The 13,473-nt window shown below is 38.4% G+C and overlaps 1 protein-coding gene across 2 annotated transcripts; it reads right to left on the bottom strand.

Moving 5' to 3' along the window:
* Positions 1-372: 372 nt before the first annotated feature.
* On the bottom strand, positions 373-4,319 carry LOC133442200 (cell adhesion molecule Dscam2-like). Of its 2 annotated transcripts, XM_061720157.1 has the most exons (6): positions 4,162-4,319; positions 3,506-3,775; positions 3,002-3,340; positions 1,675-1,929; positions 1,349-1,453; positions 373-593 (listed from the first exon to the last, which is right to left on the bottom strand). In XM_061720157.1, exons 1-6 carry the CDS (start codon positions 4,232-4,234, stop codon positions 574-576), a joined length of 1,062 nt encoding a protein of 353 aa, XP_061576141.1. In that variant the 5' UTR covers positions 4,235-4,319; the 3' UTR covers positions 373-573. The 2 variants fall into 2 exon arrangements, with proteins under 2 accessions (XP_061576141.1, XP_061576136.1); XM_061720152.1 differs by having other exon boundaries at positions 373-1,453.
* Between the last annotated feature and the right edge of the window lie 9,154 nt (positions 4,320-13,473).

Below are 13,473 nucleotides of genomic sequence, written 5' to 3'. Positions count from 1 at the left end.
TAAATGGCCACTCCTGCATTGTTGCCTCCCCCTTTATTCATCCAGTGCAGTTCTGCCTGTGCAGGGAGTAAAGGGACAAAGGATCCAACCCTTCCCTCTCATCTCGTGGTATTTCCTGTAAAAGCGTCACATTAAAACAGCAGAGGAAGAAGTACTGGAAAATCTGCACGGATCACCAAATATTTCCAGTCAGGAGGCACCCCCAAAGAAAGCAACACATCATGTTATGGCAGAGTTTTTAGGTTCCTGGTGCCCTCAGACGCCTTAGAAAATACTCAAGCATAAAAAAGGCCATATATAAATATGTATAGATAGATATGAGTTTAATCCCCTTTTGTCATATGTCATATGTCATAACTAAAACCATTACTCTTTGTATGTAAAAAAAGACATTTATTTATATTAAATACCCATTTAACATTGTTACAGCTTACACTTCATTCCTAATGTTTCAGTTTACAGTGCATTTACTAATACAGTTCATCTTCATCATTGCATAAAAATATAAGACAGAGTATATTCAGCAAAAATGTGCACATTGCTTCTGGTGCTCAGCAACTAGTTGTCTTTTCTTCAACGTTCCAAGATATGATCTGTTTTGCAAAATCGTTAAAACGACATAATAAAAAGCATGACATGTACAGCCATTATCATAACGTAGCTTATAATTATATCAGATATTCTTTTATCGACACTTTAAAATTGCAGTTGCATGCCGGTGGCACAAGAGCAAACTAAAGCATTGTTGTTTCACATTCAGGGTTTTGCTTGTTTTTGGACGGTGGAGGCCGAAGCACCCATGAAAGGATCCAGCTTAGAGTCAAACAGTAGCCACACTCTGGTGCCTATGTATTTGTCAAATTCAGTCCATGTCTTTATAATTTAAAAACAGTTCAAAACTGTCATTTCAATCAAAATACAATCCAGTTTTATTTAGTGTAACATTTATAAAAAGGCTAATTTAAAATATATATATATCTCTGGGAACCAAATGACTGGATCAAATATTCTTTTCTAGAGTACCTGTTCTTTTAACTCAATATATCAAGACACGAAATAAGAAATAACAACAGACACCTCTGGCTTCAAAACTGAGGAAAGTGTTTGTATGACAGATAAGTACTGAAGTTTGGACGAAGAGGCTCCAGATTATTTTCTGATCCACCCACAAACTGGAGATGGTGTTGATTTTCAGTATCTCTACAGCCCTCATGTACCATTGTCTGCAGAAAAGGTCACAGCCCCCAGGTCCAGATTTGTCCATCCACACGGACGTCCATTTACTCTATAGTGGGTACCAAACTGTGCTTCTTTTGAAATCGGAAAACATCCTTCAAGTTGTACTTACCCATTCTTTTCTGTTTATAGCAATGCCGGTATCCAATTATCACTATAACAGCCAACAAAACAGCCAATGAAATGACTATAGGTATAATGTAGTACAGGGGGTTAACTGCAAAAGAAGAGCAAAAGGGAGAAGAAAATATTAGATGTAAAATAGTAGAAAATACACACACACAATAAAACATTGAACCTTCTTCCTGGTTTCATGGGGGTTACAACTAATTCTTAACATCCACTTCAATTCACGAGCAAAAACTGTGGTTTTTTCTCCAGTGACGCACTTCCCAGAAACAATCAAAATTCTGAAAAGTGAGAACAACATAAACTCACCTTGGACAGCCACGGTAAAATTCAGTTGGACTGATTTCACGCTGTTGCCAACAGTACAAACGTACTGCCCTCCATGGTCAAAACCCACAGATTCAATGGTGAGAACACTGCCGCTGTAGGAAGAATCACCCGATGGGAGCGTCCAGTTGTATGAGGGGACGGGGTTTCCCTCAGCAGAGCAGTCCAGATGTAGAGTTTCTCCTTTTATAATTGTGATTGTGTCTGGATTTGCAGACTGCTTCAGTTCAGGTCCATCTGTGTGATGAGTTGGAGAGAGTGAATGACAACATGTAATTTCAAACAAGATGGAAACATTTCTAAAAGTTTAAAATAGTTTTATCTAACAAATACCCCAAAAAAAAGTGGCAAAAAGGACAAATATGGTCACACTCGCCTCCCTCAGAGGTCATGATACTTCCCATTCAGGGTTTTGTTTCCATTTACGTCATCTGTTCCCTTTTCAGAAAAAACACTTCCCTATACTGTATGATTCACTTCACTTCATCCAGTAGCCGTAGTATATTGGAGGTACTTTGGAATTTGATGCTTCATTTACTAAAAATATGGTGTACATTATCTTCTGCATGTGGAGACCAGTTATTGCAATCACATTGTCGTTGCGTACACCACATTAGGAAAGACTTTGTACGCTACCACTTGCACGTAACACAGTACAATTACGCACGATCATTAGCCTTTAAGGTGTTTGGACATAAACTGAATATGGGACAACTGATACTAAGTGCCAATCTGGAAATCTCTGGAAGGGTTATGAACAAGAAAAGTTCTTGCAACAATTCCTGAAATGAAATGAACATGCAGAATGTTATGCCAACCCATTTCTCAGAAAAAGAGAAAGTCAACATCTTGGTGTTTTTAAAATGGACAAATTGGCAAACTGCACTCTTCATTCAAGGTCCACTGTCTCCACGGTCTATAAATTAGACTTACTTACACGTGCTCACTAAAGAAGATATCTGTACAGTTAGGTTTGTTGTTGCAGCACAAGATAACACCAATGTGTGCTTTGATACAGGAAGCAAAACTGTCAAGTTGTGGTCCAGAAAACCTAATTCAATACATGTAACACCTCTACAAAGTTGAGAAACAAGTATCTGTGGGACTGAGACTAGAAACAACTTTGTTCAAAACAAGAAGTCATGATCTTTTACTAACAATGTTAATGTTCATTTAAACAGATGAAAATATTGCCCCCATCAAAAGAAAGTATCCAACTGATAAACTCTAGTAAACATGCATGTTTTTTGTTGTGAGATTAAGTATGTTTTGTTTATTAGTTTTTTTTTAATGTTCATATCAGACTCACAGTGAATTGTGGCAGTGAGTTTTCCTGACTTCACCACTGGAGGGATCTGCGGTCCGTCAGGTCCCAGTTCCAGCTCTGCTTCACACCAGAACTGGATCCCGTTATCTTCTTTACTGGCAGTAAAGTCCCAGGTGAACTGCTCATCGGCTGGTTTCTTTTCTTCTATAATGGTTTTGGTGGATTGTTGTCGATCCAGTACTGTCTGGCCTTTGTAGAAGGTCACTGTCAGGTTTCTAAGAGGAGCTGCGTTCTGTACGTCACACTGCAGTGTGTACTGGCTAGACTCGCGCATCGGTCCAGCGTGTCCTGCAAGGCTGATGGACACATTATCTGGAGGCTCTGTGGAGGCAGAGAAAACCATGTTGACATGAAGAAAGACACACAAACCAAGACAGAGTATTAATACTTGTAACTCTACATCTGAACATAAAAAGCAATCAGATTATGACAGATAAAATATCTTAAAACATGGCAAGTGTTTTGTTTAAGAGTAAATGTACTTACGATATACAGTAACAGGGAGTTTAGTGCAACACTGCTCAACATCAGTGGTCCTATAATAACACAGCATTTTTACGCTCCATTCAGTCATGCTTTTAACCGTCCATGACAATGTGGTTCCATTTTGCACTGCGTTTCCCACAGATGTTTCCAAACCAACATCCTCTTCAGTGCAGTTCTTCTGACAAGCTACACATGTGACAGATGCTGGGTCGCCGTGCCTCACCACCAGTCTGGACAGACTGAAAATAGGCGTATCTGCACAGTTTACATCTGTTAAAAAAAAAAATAAGATAAGATAATCTTTTATTACTCCCTCAATGGGGAAACTCACATGTTAGCAGCAATACACTTAACACACACATGCAGGGAAAAAAGGGTTTAAAAAAGTAAAAAATATATATAATTACAAGATATAGACAGTATATATATATATATATATATATATATATATATCACACACACACACACACACACACACACACACACACACACACACACACACACACACACACGCACGCACACGCACGCACACTTTATTACAACACTATGGTGGTTAAACTTTAACTAAGATAACTAAAAAGACAGACTACTTCGATAACTTTCCATGGAAAATAACAATGTTTTTCTCTTCTATCGCTTGGAAAAACAACACTTACCGCATCCGGACACCCGGACGTCGAGCAGGGAATTCAGCAAACAAAAGAACAAAAAGAAATAGCAATAATCCATCGTGGCTTGAAGGAGTGTTAAGAAAACGTGTGGTGCTTCTAAAGTCCGGAGTAAATGAAAGTAAAGTGAGTGAGTGGACGGTGCTGAGGAGGAGAAGGGGAGGAGGTTTCATATTTGAGGGGGAGCGGCGAGGACTTCACGTGCTTTCCCGGATGACGTCTCCGTTTCTGGAGAAACGCGGTGATTTTTTGGAAATCCCGGGACTACCAGCAGAAAATAACAGATCCAGTGCTGTCATCCCTGACGTATTGTATTTACCAGCCATATATTATTAAGAGAAGTGAAAAAGACTTCGTGAAATGATACAGATAATCATGAGGTATGTAAAACATGTGGCTGGTTTTAAAGTCAGGCTTGTGTTTGTAAGTCAAATGTATTTAAATAAGTAAAGGGGTGTTTTATTTTTTAAGTTCCTCGAAAGCATCTGGCTACTTGTATACAGCACTTATAAAATGGTTATTATAACACTATCTTCCTCTGTTCAGGAGCAAAGCAGAATTTTAAACTTTGGCATTTAGTCAAGAGTGCTTAAAAAGTTCCTTATCTGCTTCTGGCCTTTCATTCCAGGAAATGTTGCTGACCTTTTATTCACCTCACCCTGCCTCCCTATTTTATTTAATCCATAAACGCCTTTGATTTGCATACAATTAGTCTTCATTGTTCTATAGTTATTTGTTCAGTAGCCTATGTGTCCTCTCCCATGAAACTTTTGTGACATGCTGTTGTCAAAATAACACAGATGAGTATTTTCTTTTTTTATTTCACCTTTATTTAACCAGATAAAAGACCCATTGAGATCAAGACCTCTTTCACAAGGGTGACCTGGCCAAGGAAGGCAGCAGCATACGTCCACAAATAACAGCAATCACAAAATAAACATTAAAATGAGAGTGCAAACTGTTTTAGCAGATAAAGTGCAGTAGTGGTGACTTCAGTAACATGTAGAGAACAACAACTTCAGTAATAATTTAAAAAACACAGGCACATGTAGTTTAAAAACACAGTCACTGCCGAAAGGATTCTCGTTGTGGGCCTTTTAGAAAAGAGCAAAACGCTTCAAGTGAAATAAGTTCAGGCATTTTCAGTTCAAATTGGAGGATATTCCAAGCAGAGGGTGCAGAGAAACTAAAAGCTTTTTTTCCCCCAAGTTAGTCCGAACACGAGGAACAGCCAGGTGCAAAATGTAATTTGATTTTAAAGCATAGTTGCTATTAGTTCTCTGAAGAATCAAACATAAATAACCAGGAACCAAGCCAAGAAGAGCCTAATAAATCAGAGTCATCCAGTGTGTAAATCGTCTTACATTCAGCTTTAGCATACATATACAGCTTTAGCATACATATACAGTATAAGAGCTCGGTAATCATAGCAGCTTTCTTTAGGGGCTGGAGCCATTCACTTAGCTCCACCTCTTTGTTTGTTTTGATGCCAGTTTTTTAAAGTTGTGCTCCCTTCCTGAGTGAAACAGAATATCTTCAGTGATGTGACCATGGATGGGAACAGAGATGATCTGTGATGTCACAGATATCTGCAAAAGTGACTGGCTCATTGGATCGCAATAACTCTGCTCACAGTTGAAGAAGCTTTGAAAAATTAAAAGCCAACAAGAAAACTAACTTCTGAATTGATCATTATTTCTTAAGTTTCAGGTAAAAACTCCCCTATAGGGAGAAAAGCCTTAAGCCAAACAGTGGCAAGGAAAAACTCCCCCTTATGATATGTAGGCTATACTGCCCAAAACATACACTATGAAAATATGAGATTAAACATTTTAGCAGCACTTAATGCTTGTATGGATCTCAGATAAAATTGGTTTTTGAGGTTTGTTGTCGTTGTTTTGAATTATTCTGTATCTTCTGCCTCGTTTTACCAGTTCAAACAGAGTGTGACCAGGGTGACCCCGTCCACTCATACAGGAATCTTGTGAGTCAGACGTCACATGAGCTCACAAGATTCTGCTGCTTCACGTCACTTCCTCACAGGAGCTCATGTGAGAAATGATAGGATGTGACTTCAGAGCAGTTCTTCAAAGTACTTGAGTGCTGCTGTAGTAGTCGCTGGGGCTGGCGGTAGTGGGACGATGGTGGGGAACTCGAGGCGTGTACGAGAGTATATGGTGACAGGAGCTGTTTGATTATCTCTGCGAAGCCTCAGCCAGCTGGTTTAGTCGGTGTCCAACATAAGAGTTTCACGTGAACATCACAGCCATATGAATTGACATGCATGTGCACCAAATACCTTTCAGTATGTGTCATTTGCAATGACAACACCAACAAAAAAAAAGTCATTATCTGAGAGTAGATTCAGGGGGAGATTTGACTATGACAGGATACACAACATTCCACTTTTCTACAGAGAGATGGCGCTTATCAAGTTGATTTTTATTTATTCAAAGCATCCTGTCGTGTGTACTGTATATAAAGCATGCTTAAAAAATATTCTTTAAGTTTGTTTTTTTTAAATCAGCAAATACATTTCAAATTAATTTGGATTTTAAAAAAAGAAGCTCACCAGGATTCATTAAACAGGAAAGATAAAAGGCCAGTAAAAGAAGTCTGCTTACAATTAGCAATCAAAGATTTGGCAAAATAAAAGGCAAATGTTTTTTTTTTCCATTGATTCTAATGGTATACATGGTACTTTTGAAAACAAACTGGTTAAAATCTATTTTGAGTAACAATAACATTTGGTATCATACTGCCTAAGAAGTCTTTAAGGAACTGAGCTCGGTTGGTGGAGCGTCAGACTTTCCTTTTGTGAATCTGGGGTTCAAGTCCTCTCTCCCCGTGCTTGCAGGGTTGCATCAGGAAGGGCATTTAACGTAAAACCTGTGCTGATCAGCTGTGATGAACCCGATGTTTTGAAGGACTATGCCATCATCGTAGTGTGTGTGTATAGCTGCAATTCTACTCCTCACATGAAGACAAAATCATTTTACAACTCTGGATAAAGATATTTCTTTGCCGTTATTTAGTTGATGCTGATCATATCTTATGAATAAACAAAGCCATTCCCAGTTCTATTACGTCTATGATTTAGTCATTCTTTTCCAATCAACCCTTCTCCTTTCTCAACTTTGATTCCAACAAGTCAGCTTCCTGAATAAAGTACGGTAATCAGAAACTACTTTTTATCACATTGTTTACCCTGTCTTCTTTACAGGAATTGTTTTAAGCTTCTCTTTTCCCAAAGGACTGTTCAGACCTTATAAAATGTATCAACCTCAAAAGCCAGGAAAAAATCAATTTAAAACTTTAAATTGAGTGTGTCTGTTATTTTACAAAGGAGATTTGAGATGTTTAATTATTTGTTCATTTTAGCAAAATGCCCCTATGTTGGTGCAGCGATAGCATACAGAACCCTGTTTTAACTTCAATCATCAGTGTGCATGTCTAACTATAGCCGACTTTGTGGGCACATGGTCGTCAGATGGTGCCAGAAGATCCAGAGCCTTTCCTGTTCAAGCCAGAATACACAAAACCAGAATTTTTTGGTTTTACAAGTTGAGTGTAAACTATCCGCTGTCTTGCTGATAAACTTAACTGACTCCTGAGACTCCCTGATCACACATTACCTGCCAACAGTGCTGCTTATGAGCTATTTATAGAAGCAATGATGACTCTTGTGGTAAATGCTATCATTATCCTCTAAGGTCACAGTGCCGTGAATATGAAAGTGAAAGTTAGGATTGGATTTCCTAACAATTTTCTGTCTTATTTCAAAGCCTTTCAAATTATTTAAACACAGTGAGCACATGCCCACTGCTTCTATTCTCAAGTTAGTCATTGTAAGTAAGTCATTGGTGAATTTTTACCTTCAGATATGAGTCACACCACCAACACAAATTCAGTTAGGGTCACCAGAGCCTGTCAGGGGGAACTATTCCAACAGCATAGCAGAAATATTCCGTACTTCCTCTGAAACACTTCCTTTCGTCTTCTGTCTCTTAAAATGAAAGGATAGAAATCTGGACAACACATGGATCATTTCATATAGGCTACTTTAAATTCTCTTTGGGAGAGACCAAGGCAGGATTTGCAAATATGGATTTCAGGCTTCAATGGTCACGTTTCTCTTTTACATTGACAGAGGTGACGTCTTCCAATGCTGAACTGAACTCATGCTCCGCTGCTTATTGAAAGAAAGTATTAAACCTACACCACGGAATCCGCAACATTAATGGAAACCTACACATTTACCATTTTTTTCATCTTTATGTTTACACCAGGACTTTCCAAAATGAGAAATACTCTGACATAGGCTACTTCAATTTAGTCAAGATTCATTGAGTCAAGTTTCCAGTTCTGCAAAAAACACACAAAAGAAAAAGAGAAGTATATCCTGCTCTGTTAAGAGTCACTGAGAGGCCGACTTGTACTCAAGTTTCAGATGTGCATTTTCTTTTGGGAAAGTAAGATTGTGTGCAGAAATCCATCCATCCACTTATATTCACTGAATTTAAAACAGAAAAATTGATCATTTTAACTGATTCACAGCACCATCATGAGTCTGCTTGTTTGGTTTCCTGTTCTCATGTCCACTTCCCTTTCAGTCTGACCTTGCTAAAAGGGCAATTTACTTATATTCTTGACCTTTATATGCAAATACATCATAGAAAGTGTATTGTCTCGAGATATCACTGTAAACTCTTCTTATGCATAGTCCAAATCCTCCTTCATTTCTACCTCTGGCCCTCTTTTCTCATTTCCGCTGGACACTTGAGCCAGCATTGCTCTGCCCCCAGAGAGAATTAAAATAAATGGAGAGATGGCAGGAATTTTGTCAGAGGTTCACCATGCCCAGGCTTAAGTGGCATAAACATGACATTAATGCCATTTGAAGATTAAATGATGTTGGTTAGCCTGTAAGTATACAATCAATTATTGGAAATTAGTGGAGGAATTAATTACACCTAAAACTGCAAAATTATGTATTACGTGATTATGTCAAGTTGCACATTTAAAGAGATTCTCCATCATTTTGGGAATTATTTCATTTTGCCATCTTCGCATACAATAACCAGCATCCAATAGCCCAGCGTTACAAAACCCTTACTGGCCGAGATTAGCGTCCTGAATACATCTGTTACAGGAGCCTGTTGTACAGTACGACGCATCTGAATTTTTCTTCCTGGGTGTTTCCCTGGAATAAGAGTGTAGTGTGGCACTATTCCTGTTGATGACAGTGGGTGTTACCCAAAGTCTTTTGATGATGCAGCTTCACTGGCATGCAGCATGCTTCTTAAACTCATGCCATAAGAATTAAGGCTCTTTAAGAGATAAAACCTCATCTGGACAGCCTTGTCTCACTAACACTGCCTTAAATTTAAAGTAAACCCAGAGTATCTCAAGGAAATAGTCTGGACACAACGTTAAGTGTGTTTGTTATGATCACATTTGTCAATGGCAAGTCTTCTCCAAGGCCAGTCAGATATCTATGCAATATCTGTCTACCTCACACTCATTCTACCTGCTTTTTTTTGCACTGTTTTTCTTTTCCTTCGCACAACTTTTTATTTCCATTGCAATGTACATATACTGTCTATATATTGTAAATATACATATTTTTTATTTTTTACTCTTTTACCCCCCCTAGAAGTTGTAACAACTGCAGCGTAACCAGGGCAACGGAAACACACACAACAATCATGTGTACGATCTCTGCTCTCACCACATCTACAATCACCATCCGGCTTCCTCTGATCTCATTGTATTCTTAATAGGAAAGTACTCCTTGATTGCCTCTGGCACATTACATTTACTCTTGGCACCCTGACTTTTTTCTGCAAGCCTCTCTGTAGGTTGTGGTCTGACACTGTAGCTATCTTTAGAGTCTCAGTTTACGGTCAGTGAGACTGAGAGTGAGACTAATTTATAGGTTAAAGGCCACACAGGTACCTCTCAAACCTTTCACAGGCCCATACACTCGCCAAACATTTCTTCTCTATCTCTGCATATTTGGTTTCAGCCTTAGACATAGGAACTTATGGTGACATTTCTTTTCCCATTTCCTGACCTTTTTGTCCTTGTTGCATGTGAAATTCATAGCTGGGCACATTTCCAAGTTCCTGTGTTTCACTTTTCGACACCTACCACATTTTGAGTCTCTTTGGCTTCCACTTTCTGTTTTATAGGTTTCCACTGTCTTCTTCATGTTTGTCTATGGCTCCCCCTGCTGGTGAACTTGGAAAGCAACTTCTTCAGACTGAGGAAAGAATTGTATTGCATTGTACTGATGACTGATTCCTCAAACTCACTGTCCAAAGCCCTTTTTTCTTTTTTTTTAGGTTAGTGCTCCATCTCTTATTGGATTTCTCTGTGCAGCTTGTTGCCATAGGAAGGGCAGATTGCTAAAATATTAGATGACTTAGATGTTAGAGTAGGATCAAAACAATTTCACAGTTTACAAGGAACAGCCATGGTTTAACATGTGGCATGTTGTTTTCTTTTGGGCACCCACATTCTCTTGGTCAATATATACTCAGTGCAAACAAAAAGTAGAGGTTAAAAGAAGCAAAGGAGAAAGTTGAGGCAAAATTATGATAAATATATTAGAAATTGGGGAAAGTTACCTAAACAGGCATTGAACATAGTGTAAAAATATTTTTATAGTATGCAACAAGAAAAAGCATGGGAAAACTATGTCAGACAGATTGGCGGATGATTGTGTGAAAAGGATAACAGAATATGGTGACGTCATGAATACCAACTACTAGTGTCTGACCCAGTACTCAGCTCGGAGGCCACAAAACCACTTTTTTTTCAAAAGCTATATTTCTCATACAGTTTACTTTAGATTCAAAATGATTGTTCCCAGAGATGCACAGCATCCTAAACTATGTACCAATTTTAGTTGGAGGCTTTGCTGTAATCCCCTTGCTTTAAAGGCACTAAAAAACTTTTAAAATGACACTACTTACCCCATTCTCCTCTACTGGTTTTTGGGGAGGCTGGTACCGACATCTGACTGTAAGAATTCAGCGTGATAAGAGCTGGATCTGTTCAATGAACATGTCAGCTTGTTGAGTAACATGTCAAAAATATAAGTAAAAATAGTCCACACACCTTTATAAAACTGAAGGCTTTTAAGATATCAAGACAGAGACAACCGCATAAATGTCAGAATTGTTGGTATTTGTAATTCAATACTCCAAAAAATAGAAATAAATAAGAATAGGCAAATATTTTAAGTATAAGAAAAGCTGTCACAGCATTATTGGATAAATATTAACATTCCTCTCCCCAAATATTGTGAAGAAGTGCCTTTTCCTGTTGTCAAGTCTTTTTGATGATTTTCCATCAACCTCACACATCTACACTTTGGAATTTATCATGATCGTCTTTAAGAGAAAATAAAGTTTAAGTTAAGGGATGAGTTGATGCATTACCAAAAGGATTTAGAAAGAAAAGCTGGCACTCTAATTTTGGAAGTGGTCCTGTAATAACATAAACTTTTCTACCCTTTACTTTTGACATAATTTGGATATGGAGCTTTGCCCAGCTGCCTTTACCTTTTACCTTCACTCTTCACCAACTGAAGATGTGAGTTATTGCATGTGAGCATGAATGGGTTTATCTTTCATGGACTTCATACTGGATTTACCTTTGGCTTTTTTTCTGTTTACATCTTTTAAGGATAGAGAGCTTTCTGATATTAAAATAAGGAAGGTGTGTCCAAGAAACCAGGAGGAAATGCAGCCAGGCTGGAAGAATTGGAGAAGAATACAAGATGTTTAACCATGGATCAGATAAGAGAAGAAATGTCGTAGAGAGTGTCAGACAGGGAAAATGTAACAGTAGAAACTGGAAGAATGATGACAAACATGATCAGTGACTACACCCCAGAAGTTGTTTGGGAGCTGGAGAAGAAACAGAATTTCTAAAGAAAGTTAAATCCATTGATGAATTTCTTGTTGAAAATAGAAATGTGATAACTTTTACATTTTAAGTTAATGTTCGGCTGTTTAATCTTTGCTTTGGTAATCAGTCTTCTCAAGGTTATTCCTTTCTTTGATTAATGGTATGCTAAACAAGCGTGTCCAAATCCGACACAATTGTCTGTTCTCCCTTGTTCCATCCAGTGCTTCTCATTTATCCTGTTTTCCTCTAAATGTCATTCCTTTTTACTCCAATATGTGCTGGAACCTGTAAAAAGTCTCTGTAAGGTCCATCTCATTACTTTAAAGTAATTATATGGTTAATAAAATGACTTAAAGATAACTGATTTGGTAACTAATTGGACAAATGCTTGACCAAATTCAATTACATTTTATTTATATAGCATCTATTACAACAGAAGTTGTCTCTAGACGCTTTCCAGAGACCCAGAACACCCCCGAGCAATTATTACATAAGCGTAAACATAAACAATGGAAGGTAAAAACTTCTCTAGTTGGTGAAAAACCTTAAGCCAAACAGTGGCAAGGAAAAACTCCCCTTTAGGAGGGAAGACATCTTGAGCAGGACCTGGTTTCTTCCCTCCTGCCGGAGGCCAGCTGAGCAGAGCAGGAAAAGAGACGCTACACTACAAGACGACTATATAAACAGATTTAGACAGCAGACACTGAGGTGGTCAGAAGGCGGGACTGCAAGTCCGGATGTCAGTAGATATGTGAGTAGATATGACCTGCAAACAGGCACAGAAGAGGAAAGGAGGGGTCAGACCAGCACAACAAACTACAAGAACAATAGAGAACAATTATGTTTATGAGATACTTATAATTAATAACTGAGAAAGGAAAGAGAAGGAGGGGTGACGGGCACCGCTCAGTGGATCCTGTTGGCGTTCCCCTGCAGCGTAGCTCTATAGCAGCATATCTACAACAAAGCTACCTAAAAGATGGACTGTTTTAGTCTTGTCCTGTAGCTGCAGCTGGGACTACTGGCGCTAACACACTAGAGTTTACACTAACTATAGGCTTTACTAAAAAGAAACGGTTTACAGGTTTTTTTTTATTGCTTAAGGACGATTTTCAAAACTGGGCCTGTGTTTTCAAAACACTACACTATTAGCACAACCACACACCCGATTAGCAAAACACTACAGATCCTTTGGAAAATTAAACACTCTTGTAAAAACGATACACTTCTTTTTAAAAACCACACTTTGTTACATATGAAAACACAAACGTTTCAACATGCATCTGGAAATGTGATTATGTGTTGCGCATTATAGGGACCCAGTTTGGCATGATGGTGCAATAGATGTGTTTTCCCAATGGTACCCTGAGATTTCATTTT

This window comes from Cololabis saira, chromosome 1 (assembly GCF_033807715.1).
Source record: "Cololabis saira isolate AMF1-May2022 chromosome 1, fColSai1.1, whole genome shotgun sequence".
NCBI classification, from domain to species: domain Eukaryota; kingdom Metazoa; phylum Chordata; class Actinopteri; order Beloniformes; family Belonidae; genus Cololabis; species Cololabis saira.
The sequence above is the reverse complement of the archived record's forward strand: the minus strand, read 5'-3'. Positions and strand labels throughout refer to the sequence as shown.